At 42.1% G+C, this 18,627-nt stretch overlaps 1 protein-coding gene across 7 annotated transcripts in view; it reads left to right on the plus strand.

Moving 5' to 3' along the window:
- The first annotated feature begins 6,865 nt into the window (after window positions 1–6,865).
- Window positions 6,866–18,627, plus strand: part of MYB (MYB proto-oncogene, transcription factor) — a 32,004-nt gene continuing 20,242 nt past the window's right edge. For all 7 annotated transcript variants that reach the window (XM_054568938.1, XM_054568941.1, XM_054568943.1 and 4 more), the window contains exons 1-7: window positions 6,866–6,888; window positions 11,145–11,262; window positions 13,295–13,366; window positions 14,836–14,928; window positions 15,175–15,395; window positions 17,068–17,302; window positions 18,496–18,576. In XM_054568938.1, coding sequence (XP_054424913.1) covers window positions 6,866–6,888; window positions 11,145–11,262; window positions 13,295–13,366; window positions 14,836–14,928; window positions 15,175–15,395; window positions 17,068–17,302; window positions 18,496–18,576 — 843 coding nt within the window. The remainder of the gene's footprint in view (window positions 6,889–11,144; window positions 11,263–13,294; window positions 13,367–14,835; window positions 14,929–15,174; window positions 15,396–17,067; window positions 17,303–18,495; window positions 18,577–18,627) is intronic.

The raw sequence follows: 18,627 nt of genomic DNA on the forward strand, positions 1-18,627 counted from the left end.
ATGATAGAATAGGATGGGAAGAAATAAGATTCAGACAAACAAGGTATGAAAAAACATGCTTTGAAAGAAAATAGTTCCAGAGTCAAGTTGCCAGCATGACAGCAATCTATGCAAATACTAGAAAGGAGGCACTACCAGTAAGATTAAACAATGATTTAGATATAATTTGTAAGGTTATCATCTTTTACCTGAGGTCTGAATTGAGCATGTGAGGTACTCACAATTTGAGTAGAATTATAAGAAAAATGTAGGAATTAAAATTTGGAGGCTACCAAAGAGTAGTGGAAATAACTCAGGAATTGGAATTAAAAAACCTGGATTTAAACAATCCCAGCTCTTCAATTTATTATGTGTGTGACCTTGGGCAAATCACTTCACCTCTCTCAATCGTAGTCAGCCCCACCCGAAAATGGGGGAAATAATATGGCGGGGGGGACCGTAAGCAGAAAGACAAGAACTACCCTGAGGATTAAATGAGGCGATATATAATAAAGCTCATTGTAAACTCTAACACGCATAAATATAAGGCATTATTAAGTATAGTTAAAACACACACATACACAGCAGCTTCAAGTAATCCCTCATCCATTGTCATCAGCACTACAAACATTGACGTGCATACTTGTGCATAAGATTCTGATTCAAACTTAGTATGTAGAAAGGCAGAAGAAACTGTTCCTCCCCTCTGGTTTATAATCGATACTCCAAATAAGACATACTATAAAAGATATATATAGATAAGTAGGTAAGTAAATAAATAGCAAAGGAAGGTAATACAGGTCACATGCTCAGTAAATGCTAGGAAAGTGGGCATTGTCACAACTCAGAGATGGGAGCAATGATTGTGGATGGAGAAAGTCTAAGGTAACTTCAGGAGGAAGGTGGGGCTTCCCTGAGGCATGTAGGGTGGCGGGGGGCACTTAGGTAAGCACAGAGGAGGAAGGAAGCATTACAGGCGCGAAGCATGGTGTAAGCAAAGGCCCTGAGATTGCCAATGGTTTTTTAGAGGGAGGAAATGGCGTGAACAGAGCGTGGCAGGAGATAAGGTTGGAATATAGGTTGTGCTGTGAAGCAGAATGACATTCAGCCAGTGTGCCCCAGTTGAGCTACACAGGTTGTCTGTAGCCAGGCCCATTCTGATTGGTTGGTACATGAACCACCAATTATTAAATACCATCACCCCTGGGGGTAAGGTTGTGTGGGCACAGAGGCCAAAGCAAGCTCAGGATAGGGAAGGCCAAATTAAGGAGTCCAGATCTTATCTTTTCAACATTAAGAGGACAATTATGGGCTTTTAAACATATGACTAAACTGCAAAAAGTGGTTATAGTGAGATTGATTCAGCAGTGAGGTAAGAATGGGTCAGGGAGAAAGAGATCATAGTGTGGAAAAATAGTTAGAGACTATGATGGTGGTAGTTCTTGGTGAAGTAATGACAATCTAGAAGTAGGTGGTTTCAGTGGGAATGGAAAAGCAGCCCTGAATGTACACAAATCGTCTAACAAAGGGCTCAGGCTTTTCTTTCTCCAAACCCATGCCTAACGCAGTGCCCAACACTGAGTAAATACTCTGTGTATTTATCAATGAAAGGAACTCTGAAAACATTGCCAGGCTTGGAAACCTTATCATGTTGTTGCTTATATAAACCAGGAGGCGTTACTGTCATTGTTTCTCTTCATGAAAATTTGCTATTTTGTTGCCTGATGTTGTGTGGTGCGTGTGTGTTGAGACGGAATAAAAAATGGGTTTCTTCACAGCCAAAAGTCTTTGAAGACCACTACCTCAAAATATTTTTTTCTAAAAGTAAATAAAAACCTTTAAAAATCAGTTTATAAAACACATAATTTCATTAAAGAAGAAAAGACAAAAACATTATGTATATATGTTTAGACAATTTTCTTTCCTCTGCAGCAAATCTACTCACCTAGCCCCTAGAGCCAGTCTCAGCCTCATCTCTGAACCTCCTAAGTATTCTCCAGACTTTCCCTTGGTTTCTCTCTAAACAAATATATATTAGCAAGTCCATGATGTGGCTCACTTGTCACCTTCATGAAGATAACTCTTAAATATAGCATTTATTCAGGGTTGCCAAGAACCAATTTTCTGTGGGAAGGCTGGCCCTATTTGTAACATTTGCTACTATTTGTGGTGTAAATACTCCAATTTTAGCCCATTGCAAGCTATCCACATGACTTTGCTAAACACAGAATCGGAAAGATATGCTCATTTGCGTACATTACACAGTATTTTTGCCATGCAAAAATGATAGAGATAAATAACCTTAAGAGCCTATGTTACAGTATAGTAAAATAGTTAGAAAATGATGAGTTTTAAATATTTCTTACCTTTAAAATATATTTAATTGTAGGCTTACATAATTTCATTTTTAATAATGTCTGTGTCTAACGACTGGCTCACAGAATTCCACTCCAGCAAACACTGCCTCAGCTCGAGCTCTCCAGCAGGCTTCGATCCCACACTCTCTACCACCTGCTGAACAGCTCTACCCAGACCTCTTCCATAAGAAACCACAAACTTAACACACCAAAATCTAAACTCACTTTCCTCTTTGAATCTCCTTAGTGCACACTTCTCTTCCCCTCTTGACTTCCCTATTTCTATTAATGGTGCCTCCAAAAGCCATCTAATCAGTTGGTAAGTCTTGAAGGTTCTGTCTGTGTAATGTCCCTCGAATCTGCCCCCTCGTTTTCATTCTCATGAGGGTTACTGTCCTCGACCAGACCAATGAACTGACCTCTTCCCCTTCACCTTCTTCTCACTCTGATCTCTCCAATGATACTTTTAGATTAATTTTCCCAATGTAGCTCTTCCATTACACACACACACACACACACACACACGCACCCCGGCCTTCAAAGCTCTCCTTGCTCCGAGCAATCTAGACAGCTCCTTGTTCCCAGTGCTTGGGACATGCCTTAGGGCTCCTGATTGTGTGCTTTTGCTCACACTTTCCTCTTCCACTGGAATGTCCTTCCTTCATCATGAAAAAACTCACAGCTTATATTCAAGACTCCATTTATATGGCAATGAAAATATGCAGGTTGCTGTCATAGGAATATATGTTTATGAGAATCAGGAGGGTGAAAACACACAGGAAATGCCAAACCAAGGAACTGTTTATTTGGCCACTATCTCATATGGAGGCTCTAGGAATCATTGCACTTCTCCCATGGTTATTACTAAAAGGTTTACTGTGAGTCAACATGAGGTTTATCTCAAACTTATGGTGTTCAATTATACATGCTCCAGCTCTCTATCTTTCATTAACTGAAACGATCAAGAATTGCCTGTATTTTCAATATTTGCTGTTTACTGTAATTATTTCCCTCTTAATGCTCTGAAAACCAAATTGTGTTGAGGGGATGGGGAAAAGGAGGTTGGAGACATAGAGTCCCTAAAACCTGGTCTGTCACCATCATTGATAAAACTCATTCATTTTTGGTACACTGATCACAGGTATTAAAGATCTACCACATGCCCAGGATTTCCCAGCAATCAGAAGCAAAAATGTGGGAATAAGTATCTTTTATACATCTTTCTTCCATCAACTCTTCCCCAATGTTTAGAGTAAAATAAAATGCTTTAAGTGTTTGCTTTCCCAAGGAGAATCATAATGACAATTAGCAAATGATTCCTTTTTCTTTCAAATTTCATATGACCTAAAGTTTAGTGGTAAAGGAAGAAGGAATAGGCCACCTGAGCCCAGTGGCCACTTGGTATGTACTTTCTTATGGACTTGAGTTCTTTTGGATTTTTGAGAGCCTGAATCCTTAGTCCAAAAGAGGTGAAAAAGAATGAAGTAGGAGAAGGTGGTTAAGAGATGGCTGGCAAAGGTAAACATGTATCGACCATCCTGCCGGCACTCTAATATCAAGACCATAAGTCAGTGGTCTGGAAACCTCTTCTGTCATAGCCATTTACGTGCTTGTCTAGAATGCAGATTCCTGGCCCTGCCTCAGACCTACTGAATCAGAGTCTCCAGGAAGACTACCTGGGACTGTGCGTTTTTTCATGGGCACACCCAGCAATTCTGATACACATGAGAGATCGAGGGTCTCTGTTTCAGTGTTGGCCAACCATGGCCTGCAGGGCTGAGATGGCCTTTGAGCTAAAAATTGTTTTTGATTTTTAAGGGATTGGTTAAAAAGGAGGAAGGACGGACGGACACTGGAGAAGGAGTAGGCAACACAGCCAACCAAGTCGAAAACACATACAGTCTGTCCCTTCACAGGAAAGTTTACTAACCTCTGCCTAATGCATTGCAAATAAAAGCCTGTGTCTAAAGTTGGCCCTATCTTAGTGCTGCCACAACTAAAATAACTGATGCAGCACTTAAAAAAAGAAAAAAACTGAGAGTAATGAAAAATATATAAAATCACCTAAAAATGTGTTTGTAATACATGTGGATAAAGGAAATATAGTTACAGTACACATTCTGCAATGTTTTTGAAAAAATATATTTTATACACATAAGAATTAATGGAAACTCCATCATAGTCTATCCTTCCATATAATTACCAGGTGACAAGGTATTCCAAGTTAGCCTTGCAAGAATTATTGCATGTATATTCTTTATTGGACTAAGCTTGTCCCCATATATATTTTTGTCACCCATATGAAGAAAAACATGAACCAATATCCCAAAATGTCTGAGGAATGAAAATATTATAAATTCTCAAAACAAAGCATAGGAAAATAATGCACAAAGGGAATAAAGGAATTTGGTATCTTTCTACTTAAAAGGAATTCAGGAATCATAGAGCAGTTTTAACTCCTAAGGATCTTGGGAAAGAGGCTATTAACTCGCTTTGGGAGGGGTTCAGATATTCTCATTGTGTCAGAGGCTCAGTGTTCGGGAATCATGCCAGTTAGAATCATAAAGTATTCCCCAAAACAGAATGCGATTCTTTTAGGGATGGTTTCTAGATGTTTGTTCTAGATATTTTTTAAATGTGTTTATTTTTGATATAGAGAAACTTTATTACAGAACCTAGAAATAAATACTGGCTTTGAAAATATATAAACCTAAAAGTGACTTGTCTTTTAGAATTGTGAACTGAAATATATCACAATATATTTCACAATATAACAAAAATAGTTTTGTTTCAGTGTTATTTTTTCTCATGAAGAAAGGAATGTTAAAACCTTACTAGCAACTAACATTTTTTGTTAAGGATTTAGACTATATTTCAATTTTTAAGAAACAAAGTTTAAACACCAAAGTCTTGAAACCTAACACACTTCACCATTTAATAAAATTATGACTCATTTCAGTAAGAAAATGCTTTTTTAGTAAGAAAAATGCTTTCTGAGCTAAGTTTGAACTGCTGGGGCACATGGGACACCCACAAACCCAGTCAGCATAAGTCTCAAACTCCTATAAGATTAAAGGAAAAATAAATTAGTGTGTACAGAGAATGAAAAAAAAAAAAATCCCCAATGGTACAAGTGTATAAACGGAAGTAAAACTAAAACTCCCCTAAAATCCCCCAATCACCAATCCTTATAAATTCAGCACTTATCTTCTCTCTTTACTTCTTAGGGAGCCCCTAGTTAAATGAACATAAACTTTGAGTGATTTTTATCTAGTGAAGCAGTCCTCAAACTACGCTAGGCTTGGGTGCCGACCGCCGTATTACAGATTGTTTAACTTTTAAAACCACGCACGCAAACATGGGGTTTTCTGAGTTCTGCTAGGGGCAGGTCATTTGGACACTGGTGGGTTTTGCAGGTGTGTAATCCAGGGAGTGCGCTCCCAGAGTTGTGCAGAGGCAGAGGCGTGCGGTGGGCGCTGTCTGGGCTGGGCACGGTGGGTGGGGCCGGGCGTGCGCCCCGGTGAGAGTGAAGGGCATGTGACTCTGCGAAGGTGGCGCGTCACCCCCAGGATCTAGGTGAGGAGTCAAAGCCGGAGTGTCCCACAAATGAGCAGTGATCACTCCAGTTCTACCCGAAATTTGGGTCCTTCGTCACTAACGAGTTAAATTAGAGATGTTCTTTATTTTAAAAAAACTTAAAAAGGACCCAATCAAACATCCTATGAAAACACATGGTCCCATCCGCTACTACGATCACCCCCGCCTAATTCCCCCATCTTCAGAGAGCTGAGTTTTAAACCCGGCCTAAAAATCCAATCCCCAACGCGGGAGTCACCCCTAACCCCAACCGCGCACCTATTGCCGCCCCCGCAGCACTGAGTCAGAGCCCAGCTCCGGCTCTGGTGCCCCGGAGCGTGCCGAGAGGGGCGAAAGTGGTGTGGCCGCCGAACGGGAGGAAGGCGGCATCCGCGCGCCGTGGCGCGGGCCCTCCCGGCCGCAGCCGAGGAGCGGGGTTTGCGCTCGAAAAGGCGCCGCCGCGGCCCCCGGTCACCCCTCCCTGGCCCCGGGCTCCCCGCCCGCGCGCTGCCCAGGCCTCGCCGCGCGCCAGGAGTAGCACCGCGGCGCGAGAACCGAAGGGGAGCGGCGGCTGGGCCAGCCAGGCAGCCGGGCCAGCCAGGCAGCCGGGCGGGCGGCAGCCTAGGCGACCGCTGAGGCGGCGGGCAGAGCGCGTGCGCACTGCAGGGGCGCCAGATTTGGCGGGAGGGGGAGTGTCCAAAGCTCTTTGTTTGATGGCATCTGTTTACAGAGTTTACACTTTAATATCAACCTGTTTCCTCCTCCTCCTTCTCCTCCTCCTCCGCGACCTCCTCCTCCTCCTCCTCCTCCTTTTTCTCCTGAGAAACTTCGGCCCGGCAGTGCGGAACGCCGCAGCGCAGCCGGGTAGGGACGCAGGCAGGCGGCGGGCAGCGGGAGGCTGCAGCCCCTTGTGGTCCCCGCAGCTCCCGGCTGAGCCCCGCGCCCGCCGCGCCATGGCCCGGAGACCCCGGCACAGGTAACGGGGAGCCCGGGAGGGCGGCCGCAGGTGGGGGCGCGCGGGGCGTCAGACTCTCGGAGAGCAGGTGGGAATGCGTTCCCGGATCTTGTGCGGGGCTGTCAGATCCTGCGAGGACCTAGAGCCTCTGCCACCGCAGCAGTAGCCGCTGGAAAGACTGATGAATGAAAAAGTCTGTGCAGGAAATATATCAGGACGTCGGGAAGCACGCCCTGCGGCTCGTTTTGCAAGTTGCACGGGGATACATTTCTCTCTCAGAGAGAAAAAGCAGCGCGTTACAGCCGGGGTGCAGAATGGTGCCCACCAGCCCCTGAAAACTGAGTGGGTCCCTGGCTTGATGCCGCGGGTGCCTGCGAGGGATTCGCAGCGTAATTGCTGGGTGCATTACTATTTGTTTGGACTTGGAAATGCAGAGCATATGGCAGATACAGGGAAAATGCCGGATTGTTTAGTAGCTGCAGGTAGTTATTTAGGTTTCATTCATTCTTTATGGAGTCGAAGATGAGCGTCAGCTGACAGACGGCTGGAAAAAAAAAGATTTTAGGGGAGGAAAAGAGTCACTATGTTTGCAACATTGTTTTAAACTCTGGTTTTGAAGGTTGTAATCATTATTCTCCGGGAGGCTATTTCTAATACAAACATTGCACAGGCGCCCGCGCCACACATGTCACCGCACTTGGGATGGGTGGATGAAGTCCCCTTACTTTTTAGGCGGACGGAGGGGAAGGGGAACAGAGAGGAAGGGAAACGCTTGTCCGAACTGTCAGTTGCTGGCGCTCGCGCTTCCAAACCCATCTCTGGACTTCCCCGGCCGGACGCGCCCGGGCTCCCTAAGAGCTGCGGGGTCTGGGGGCTAGCTCCGCGGCGGACACGGTTGCCACTCAACGGAAAGGGACGGAGGCGGGCAGCACCCAAGGCCGCTGCCTCGCAACCGAGACGCAGTCCCCGTGGCCTCTTCCCATGGCTAGAGGTCCGCGCGCGGCGCGCACACGTGGACGCGGCTGAGGTCACGGCTCCTGCCCGCACTCTGCTCGCACCACCTCCGGTCGCCGGAGCAGAGGAGGGGTGATCGGACCGACCCTAGCGAAGAGGTTCTGGGATAAAGTCCCTGGGGACACAGCAAACCCAGCCTCTTTTCTCCTGGGTTGTTGAATTATATCGTACTTATTGTTTTTGAACCGGCGATTGCTGGCACCCGTGCAGCCCTGGGAAGTTGCAATGAGCGTGGGTGCGGGCCCTGCAGCAGCACCCTCGGACCCCATCTGGCGGAGCGGGGCGCAGCGCCGAAGCCTGTCTGCGCGCCAGGGAGAGGCGAATTGGGGGGCCCTGGGTCCCTACGCCTCGCCCTGGGTCCAGCAGAACAGGGCGCGGGTGCTGCTCCTTAAGTGGTTTCACCTTCGCTTTTGGGACTTAACAGTAGAGAGCCGAGGTCGTCTCTTTTTTTCTGAGAGCAGAAACTGGGAGGAGGTGGAGGAGAGCTGAGAAGGGTAGCGGAGAAGAGGCGCGGTGGAGACTCCGCGCCGGAGCGGTAGCCTGTCCCCGCGGGGCGGGGCCTCTCTTTTCCCTGAGGCTCCCAGGTAGCGAAGCGGGGGAGGAGGCCTGGAGGGGCGGGAACCTTGAACCTGCCTCAGGGGGAAGAGAAACCCGGCTGCGAGCCCGGAGCCGTTTCTTGCAGGGCTAGCGTCAACTCGGCAGGGATTATTAACCAGGTCAGCGAAATGAGTCTGAACCCCTTTTCTAGAATCACAGAATCGGCCACAAGGCACTTCCTCCCGCTCCCCTCCCTCTTCCCAACCCCCAACACCTCTTGTCTTTTTCGTTTCTTTGCACGGTTTGTTTCCTTGACAGAATGTAACATTCATAGTTGTACTTGTAACCACACCGGGTCTAGCAGGTGGGGGAGTCGAGTGCATCAAGCCTGAAATCAGCCTTTGAAAGTTCTCTGACTGTTGGGTCTGAGATCTTGTCAGAGCAGATAAAGGAAAAGTTATTTCAGGCCCTTAGTAGAAATTAATCATGCTGCTTAGGCGACCGGGGACAACTTAGAGCAAGGAAATTGCACGCAAATCTCAAAGGCAAGACCCCTTGCCCAGCCCGAGGACGGTCCCAGGCGCGGTGTGAGCAGCCCTTGGCTCCCTCTGCGCCCGTCCCGGCCTCTTCGGGACCAAGACCTGCAGAAGTCCCATCACGTTTCCCCTCAAGACTCTGATTTTGCACATCTCTGCCGCTGTGCTTAAGTCTTAAGAGGCACGGGAGACATGGAATCCTTATTTATTAGCCCTGGAAAGCACCTTAGAAATAGAACCCCAGCCCTTTTTGTGTACGCGAGGAACTGAGGTCCTGAGAGAGAGGAAGTGATTTGTCCGAGTCACGCAGCTAGGTGGAGGCAAAGCGAGGACCGGCATCTTCGCCTCCAGAGCCCTAGTCCTGCTCGGGGCTGCCTCTTCTCTCGCCGCTGATGTTGGCTGCCCCCTATGGGCGGCTGAATATGTTGGTTGTTCCCGGGTTGTGAGCTGTTTCCAAGAGAGAGGAGAGTTCCGAAAATGTGATCTCCAGGTCCCGCCAAACCTAAAAAGTTAAATCGAGTTGAATCCATGGCTCCACTTTCAGTTTATTTTGATTTTCTTGGTCTCCCGGATATTTCACAAGGATGCCCCTTCATTTCGGGGATTTCCAAGGAGTTCCCTGGGAACCTTTCAAAAGATGCTGACCTACAGCTCTGGGCTTCTAACAATCTGTTCACTTAGGATGCTTGTGTTTTTTTTATTAAAGGGAAACTATTGTAATAATTGACCAGAAGTTAAGAGCCTCTTGTTGACACTGCAGAACAGGATTAGTCTCTTGTTTGAAGGGATTGATACTAAATGAAAGAAATGGTTATAGATTATAAATACAGTTTAATGGCCTTTTCTTGTGATGGCATTTTACATTTGGGTCACATCCTAGTTGTCACCATGCATCTTGGACCTTCAGATTATTGCCCAAAATAATAGTTTTGAATTATAAGAACTTCAAATTCAGGATTTTTGGTAAGCACTTTTGCTTGACTTAAAAAGGGTGGATAAGGTAATTTGCAAGTTAGTTTGGAAAGACAAATCTGATATGAATATAAACTCCCTTTTTAAAAATAATAAGTTGCATTATGGTATTGCTTTATAGTATTATTGTATTGGTCTCAGTTTCATGGATTTCTCAATATTACAATGATACATTTTAGTGAGATTTCTAAGTATAATTTTCATGTCTTAATTTTATAAGTACTAGTAAGTTGGGACTGTAAAATTACAGTATATAATTCAGTATATGATTAATAAACATTAAGTATATAGTAACTTCAAAAGTCATCCAAAATCAAAGTTTTGGTCAACTAGGTAAAAGAAAAGTCTCTTTTGAAGACAGTAATGGGTTCTTTTTAAACCCATCTGGGGGACTATCTCAGTTTTGAATTAGGTATATTTTAAGATATTTCAAATACCATTTCATAAGAGGTAGGAAAGAACAAAAGAGTAAATAAGATTCTGACTACCAAGTGGCCTCATTATTCACTTAGTTACTCTGGAAACTGAGTATTGTAAACATGAACACAAGCTGGATCAATCTAGCCTGTAGTTTTGGACTGTATGATATTAATGTTATTTACAAAGCAGATCACTTGATTGTTTTTATCCTTCCTCAGATTTTTAAATCCTTTCCTCTTAGATTCTCTTAATCTTCTAATCTTTAAGGGATGACTATAATTATATTGTGGAGTATATTACTTCCTGATTTTTTTCCTCTTATAAAACACCAGTCCCACTGGAACAATATAGTCAAGTTGCTTATTATATTTGAGAAATATTATTTAAGTGATGTGGCATATCTTGATCTTGAGTGTATACTTATAAAAAGGACATGTGCTCTCATTCCTTTTATTGTCCTTAACATTAAGTTTTAAACTTAAACCTTCATTGGTTGGAGGGTTGCCAAATGTGTAACTTGTCACTGGTCTAACAGTAACAGCAGGTTTAAACATGCAGAGCAATAAGAAAGTGCCAGGTCCTTTGCTGTATCTGTGGAGACCAATAACAGCAGAACCAGTTTACAATACTAGAGCAACAGAATGCAGAAAACAATCTTGTTGTGCAAGTGTTCAAAGTTTTATCGTCATAACCTTTGAAAAGGTTGCTGAGGAGTTTTTTGTGTAAGTTTTGCAGTCCAGTAGTTTAAATCTTCTTGTTTCAGTCCATATCTGCCCTTTGTTTTAAAAATTTCTGCAGCATATACAGTAGTGACGAGGATGATGAAGACATTGAGATGTGTGACCATGACTACGATGGGCTGCTTCCCAAGTCCGGAAAGCGTCACTTGGGGAAAACTAGGTGGACCAGGGAAGAGGTAACTAATCATGTCAATAAAACATGAGAAGAAACTAGAATGTATCCATTTGTGGATGACTATGGAATGTATCCATACTCATACTTACCTCTCACCACTCCCCCATATGTACACTATACCATGAATTTCCAACCCTTTTGTAGTTAAGCGTCCTCTCCTTCTTACTTTATCTGTGTTGCCCACTACTATTCTCTTCTTGTCCTGTTGCTCCACAGCTTCTTACTACTCCTTCATTACCTGCAAAGATACTTCTCCTGTGAAGCCATCCCTCGCTTCCCATACAGGTTAGGTGCATCCTCCAGTCCTTGGATACATGTTCTTACTATTGTTGCTGTAACATATATGCCTCTGCCAGTAGACAACAAGTCTACTGAAGGCAGAACTACACATTTGTTCACTTTTACGTTCCCTGAACCCAAAACTGCTTGACACAAAATGGACTATTAACAAATGTTCCCTGAATAAGCAGATGAATTGCTATTTCCAAAAACAAAACAAACAAAAGAATAAAGCAAAACTCTCATAGAACTTGTCATGTTATAAAGGATTCTTTTAACATTCTTTCCTTTAAATTTTTTTATCTTTATTTTTAGAGAGAGGAGAAGAGAGGGAGGAAGAAAGGGGAAAAAACTTCGATCTGTTGCCCCTCACACTGCCCTAACAGGGGACCTCGCCCATAACCCAGGCATGTGCCCTGAGAGGGACTCGAACCAGTGACCTTTCGATTTGCAGACCAGAACTCAGTCCACTGAACCACACCAACCAGGGCTCATTTAACATTCTTGATATATAATATATAGTATTTCACAGAGCCATATACATGAAGGTCTGTTCTAAAAGCAATAAATAATAAAAGAAGATACATCTGCTTCTTACCTTTTTCTGATAGCTTATCGAAAGCTTAATCTTTATAGGAATGAGTGTTTAAGGAGAAAAATTATTAACATATGTGGAAAGTTGCTTTTTCTTTAACGTTTCAAAAATTTTGCAACTTATCTTAAACAGATTTTGTGTCAGATTTAATGGCATTGACTCTTCTTCAGTTTCATTCCACCCTACTTCACTTAAACCAGAGCTCCCCTTGACAGGCAGGCAGGAGGATTCCTATGGAGGATTCCTATGGTCCATCAACCAGAGAGGTCCATAGATAATGCATATTTTACCTTTGGAGAGTTTGGCCCAGATGGTCCTTAGAGATAGAGAGTTCTGTTGTTAACACTAGTTTCCTAACTCCCACATCTGTGCCACACCAAGGACCCACAATGTGTGTGAAGTTACCTTTGCAGAAAGCGAGGGTCCTCTTTCAATTGATAAAACATGTTTAGAAAGAGTGAACTGAAAGATCCCCCCCCCGATATTTAGTGTCTTCTGTGTTCTAATAAGTTTGCTCTAGTAAGTTCTGTGTTCTAATAAATTTGAATTATGAATACCTTGATTCAAAAACTAAATGATTTTCTTACATCATACATGCCTTCAAGTTTAATTTAGAAAAGTGATCTTTTATTTTCTTATATGAAAGATGTTGAACTAACTAAATGTTAGAATAGTGGTTGAACTATTTCTTACTCAAGATCCTATCTATTGCCATAGTTAAATGTCTTCAATATGACATTGGAGTTCACTTTTTTTCCCACAGAGTAAAACTTTTAACAGTTACCATATAGTAAACATTCAATGGGCCAGGCATTATGCTAAATGTTTTGCATAGTTACTGAATGTTACCCCTAAATAACCCTGTTGACATCATCATTCCTACATAGAGATGACAATACTAAGGCCTAGAAAAGCAAATTTATATACCCAAGCTTATCCAACTACTATAATCAATAACTGAGTCAAGATTCAGACTCTGGTCTTTCTAACTTTAAAATAACCTATGCTCTAAACCAGTATATTATGTTAATTATTAGTGTAATTGTATATTTTGAGAGGGTTTTTTTTCTGAATTAGTTTATTAGATTGATTTCCCTTTACTCAAGTAGAGTTGTACTGTAAATGATTGATATCCTAGGATTGCCTTTAAATGTCTTAGGATGAAAAACTAAAGAAGCTGGTGGAACAGAATGGAACAGATGACTGGAAAGTTATTGCCAATTATCTCCCGGTAAGTCAGTAATTTTTTCTTTTTGTAAAAGGAAATTTTACAAAGATTTTTAAGTAAGGGTAAGGTATTTTGGGAGCATATATTAAGACATTACATACTTGCTTATATATAAGAAGTAGACAGAGTAGTAGAAATTCCTTACCCATAACTTGTAGTGTATATTGTAATACATATAATTAGGGTATTTAAATATTATTATTAAAGCATTTTATAACATTTTAAATTTTTGCTTCTTATTGTATCTTTTTCTTTGTTAGGATAATATAAATAATCACTTTCGTGATTTGTTACAGGGTAGATGACTAACCTTGTGACATTTCCCCCCAAGTCAGCTTCTTTTAAGTTTCCTATCTTTTTTAATAGCCATACTTCTGATACCGCGGTTTAAAATCCCAGAGACCTTCCAGACTCGCCTCACTCCCCGCCCTGCACCTAGGCATTTCTGGAATCCTTCCCTCAGCAGTGCCTTCTTTTCATTCTCCTCGCTGTTCCAGCCCCCTCCCCTCTTCCCTGGATGATTACAATGGCTTCCAAACTGGCTTGCCTGCTTAGAGCTTTCCACTTTTTTATCCCTTAGAGAGGAAGCTTCCTAAAATGCAGCTGTGCCCTGTCTTTTCAAAACCAACACCAATGACCTTGTCTCGCAAATCAAGGGCTCTGCCTGGCCCTGGCCTGCAGGTCCTCCCATGGGGCCCCAGCGTACAGCTCCAGGGCTGTTTCTGACTTCCTCTCCGTTACCACATTTAGTTGAGCTCATGGCTGCTTTCCCTCTGGGCTTTTGTTCTGGGCGATGCCACCACCTAGAATGTTTTGCATAGTCACTTCATGTCCTTCAAAGTCTGTATCAAGAACTTTCCCAGACTCCTCCTAGGGAAGCATTCCTTTTTCCACTCAAATATCATTTTGGTTTAGTTTCTTCTTGCCTATGAATCAAATTCTGCCTTCTTGTATTTGTCTTTTCCTTCTTATAAGATTACAAGCTCCTACAAGGTAGGACCTATCTTTTTTCATCTTTGTTCTAAAATATTAACAGTTGTGGCCTTAAATGGAAGCACATCTCTTAGTTTGAATGGGAGTCGTTTGAGTGGGTTTCCGTAAAAGCTTGACCTTAATATGGAATCTCTAACAAGGCTTAATCTTAGACCTAGATACTTCCACATGCAAAAAACTCAGGTTAAAGTTAGGTTAAATTCACAGCCGTATATGCAATGTGATGGTCCTTTTGTTCATACGGCAGGACTGTTGCCCTCAGGAGGCAGAACTTCTCACTTAAGATGCAACTTTGATATATTATTCATAGGCGCTTTAGCTGTAAGTAATGAGGGATAGATGAGCTCTCCAAACATATTCTAGCATGCTCTGGAACACATTCACTGTATGTTATCTGTGCATGATACCTATTATAACAAAGTCTTCACGTGCACTTATCCCATCATATCTTATGACAACGCATACTCTTTTTTGTCTAGAATCGAACAGATGTGCAGTGCCAGCACCGATGGCAGAAAGTACTAAACCCTGAGCTCATCAAGGGTCCATGGACCAAAGAAGAAGATCAGAGGGTAAGTTCCTTCCTCATTGGCATGTGAGTCACAATCGTGAATATTCCCCAAATGCCCTTGTCGAATGTTTCCTAACTTGAAGAAACAGGTACAGTGTGCAAACAGGAAGCAGAGGACTCTATTCCTATCTTGTCAATGAATGAAAGCAGAGTTTTAGAAATTTTCTAAAGATCTTGTAAAAGAATGATTACACTGACTCATTACATAACATTAAAACATAGGTTATTTTTGTGTGTTTATCTGAAGGTGATAGAGCTTGTACAGAAATACGGTCCGAAACGTTGGTCTGTTATTGCCAAGCACTTAAAGGGGAGAATTGGAAAACAATGTAGGGAGAGGTGGCATAACCACTTGAATCCAGAAGTTAAGAAAACCTCCTGGACAGAAGAGGAAGACAGAATTATTTACCAGGCACACAAGAGACTGGGGAACAGATGGGCAGAAATCGCAAAGCTACTGCCTGGACGGTAATAATATGTCAAAAAATATATTGATTGGGAAGTATAAGGGAATGGGTGTTGAACAGATTGTTTTAAATGTATGGTGAGTGAATTATATTCCATCAATCGTTAAGCGTTTCATTAGTTAAACCAGAGCCATAGCTTTTAGAATCAGAGATCTTAGAGTTTATCTGGTTGAGTGCTTCCAGAGTCCGCCCAACAGTGAGCCTTGGGCCAACTCATTGAACCTTCCTCAGCCTCAGTTTCCTCATTTTTTTTAATGAGTAATAACATAGTTCACAGGGCCACTATTAATATCAAGTAACATAAACGTCAAAGCACTTTGTAAACTACAAAACTCTAAACATATAGAAGGAAGCTGAGAGAGACAGTTTGTCTGTGGCCTGGGTTCATATAGCTGGTTAAGTGAAACAGAGGACCTCGGCCATCATTTCCCTGATACTAGCATTTCATTATACCACTTGGCTTAATTTTTCTTTTATTTTTGAGGAAGAAATAGTGTATTTATTCGATTAACATACTGCTCCCAAATTTTTAAGTAATGTCAGAGTTATGCTTGCTGTCTAGTGAACAAGGCACAAAAATGACCTCATTATGAGGGACATGTATGGAAGCTCATTTTTGTCCACCTTCCCTATTTAAACAACCACAACACACTTTTTTGTAAAAGCTTACATAAAAAATATGTAAGTCAAAATGTTTTAAATATTTTTGTTCTTGAGCTTTATAATCCAAAAGTGGAGGAAGGGTCATTTCAAAGAAGGCCATGGTTCTGACTGGTAGTATTCTCTTGTGATGGTCCAAAGCATTTCCTCCCTGGCGATTCCGTATAAGCTTAGGGAATCCAAGAGATTGATAAAAGGGAGCCTTTTCTCCCATATGGTCTGAGAGGATATGCTGTTGATTCATCTAAAAAATTAAGGGGCGACTGAACTTCCTCTTTCTTTAGCATACATTCCCAACCCCCATCGAAATAGTAAAAAGGAGGCTTAAAACGGTTTTTTTGAATTGAGAAACTGTTTCCCTGAGAATTGAAAGACTTTAGTAAAAAATGCTTTGCAGTTTGAAAATATATTGGAAGTTAGCATCTTTCTCTTCTGGATCTGGTTTTCCGTTCTCACCTCTGTCTGGTTAACAGAACGATTTGAGGTGGTTTTCAAAAGGTGGGAGTTCTTCTCACTCAAAATTTCTAGCTAGTGCTATTGGAGATAAAGAGAGGACAGTGAGGTGGCAGCAGCATCATTATCCTCCACCTGACTTTACTGAGTGCCTGTTGTGCTGTATGTGCCGGCCCCGCTAGGCCAAACTCAAGGGAGTCATTTTCTAGGACAGCTGGGACTTGAAGTTGTATTGGAGTCCTGTACCACAGTCAGAACCAACATGAAGTGTTGTATTGAAAATATCCTCACCAAAGAAAGAAAATGGTTAAAGGATTTCAATATTTATAGAAAACTGCAACTGCATATTATGTAATTAAGAGACATGAATGGATTTTTAATTAGGGAATAGGGGAGGCATGATTTTAGAATGCAGAAACAACTGAAATGCTTAAAAAAAAAAAGAAAGACACTATGGACCAAAGGGAAGGTCTCTCTTAGAAACAGTTTTCTGTCAATTAACTCTAATCTGAATTGAAATTTTTGTTCGTGAAATTTGTATGTGATATATTTCTGTGCAGAACTGATAATGCAATCAAGAACCACTGGAATTCTACCATGCGTCGGAAGGTTGAACAGGAAGGTTATCTGCAGGAGTCTTCCAAAGCCAGCCAGCCAACTGTGGCCACAAGTTTCCAGAAGAACAGTCATTTGATGGGTTTTGCTCATGCTCCACCTTCAGCTCAACTCTCTCCAACCAGTCAGCCCTCGGTGAACAACGACTATTCATATTACCACCTTTCTGAAGCACAAAATGTAAGCCACTCCTGAGAATTTTGTTTAACGAGACAGATGGTTATTTTAGCTCCAGGTAATAACACCCCGCGGTTTCATGCTTTTCAGAGAGCTTTTATAAACAGGGGTGGATACTGTTCTTCCTGATATGTTTCTGGAAACAAGGGTAGTAAGTGATTTGTCCAGTGTTACACAACTCTGTAGGCAGTGCAGACTAGAATCCAAGTTGCTTGATTCTGACTTGGCTTCTAATCTAATTTGATGTTAGTTTTTGAATGTAAACTTACTTAAGGTCCTGCTGAAGAAGAATGAGGGGTTGGGAGTGCAGGCGCCGTCAAATTTTTTTCTCTCCCAAAGTGAAAGTGAGTGTAATATTACATTTGAAGAGGAGATAGTTCAACACTGAAATTCAACAGATAATTTTAAGTTCCGTTCTGGCAGTAATCAAAAAGAAATGTCTTGATTTATTCATGTTGTGTTTACTGTCTTACTCCAAGTCTGGGGCAGTTTTGTGGCACTATTCTCTGGTTTCCCCTTTTGTCCCCCTTGGACCAGTGTGATTCCTTCTTCATTTCCCGATATTTGTATACTTAGGGAAAGAATTGTTCTTAGTGGGTGGAAGGAGAAGAATAAAGAAGAAAAAAATTGAGAACTCTAATCTTAAAATTAATAATAAGAAAAGGTGAAATCTACCCAAGAATATAGAGCTCCTATGCAAATTCTATGCAAAATATGTTTGTAAAGAGTTTTGAGATATATTTGACTACAGGCTTTCCAAAAGATCTCAGGTGAATGAACTATCATAAGTGTTCTGTGCTACTTCCTAAAATTCACATTATTCCCAGAGAAAAAAGTGTTATTTATGTATAGCTAATGCCATCCGTTTTTCCCACCAAAACTCCTTCCATGCATTTATGAATGTATTTTAGATTCATTTTTCATTGTGTTTTTCTCTAGTTAAAGAATACTTCCTGCCAGGGTTGATAAGCACTTCAAATTTCTTTCACTATGCTGCTTTAGCTCTTCAGCTGTTATTAAACGCCTGGCTAAAATTTCAAATTAGAGGTTTTTGTTGGGTTTTTTTTTTTAATGTGAATCTGATCAGTGAAGTTTTTTATTTTTTCTTAGTCCTTGAGCAAATCCTCAGGAAGCCAAGTCCCCTGAAGCATATGTAACCATGAATGACTCGTCCTTTGTTTTGCCTTTCTGTCTAGGTCTCCGGTCATGTCCCATATCCTGTCGCGTTACATGTCAATATAGTCAATGTTCCTCAGCCAGCTGCTGCAGCCATTCAGGTAGGATCATTTTAAGGTCATTTCATAAAGAAACTCGGCTGTTTAAGGTGC

The sequence above is a fragment of the Pteronotus mesoamericanus genome, unplaced genomic scaffold (assembly GCF_021234165.1).
Source record: "Pteronotus mesoamericanus isolate MK-2021 breed Mesoamerican mustached bat unplaced genomic scaffold, CSHL_Meso_final contig_20, whole genome shotgun sequence".
In the NCBI taxonomy this organism is placed as follows: Eukaryota; Metazoa; Chordata; class Mammalia; order Chiroptera; family Mormoopidae; genus Pteronotus; species Pteronotus mesoamericanus.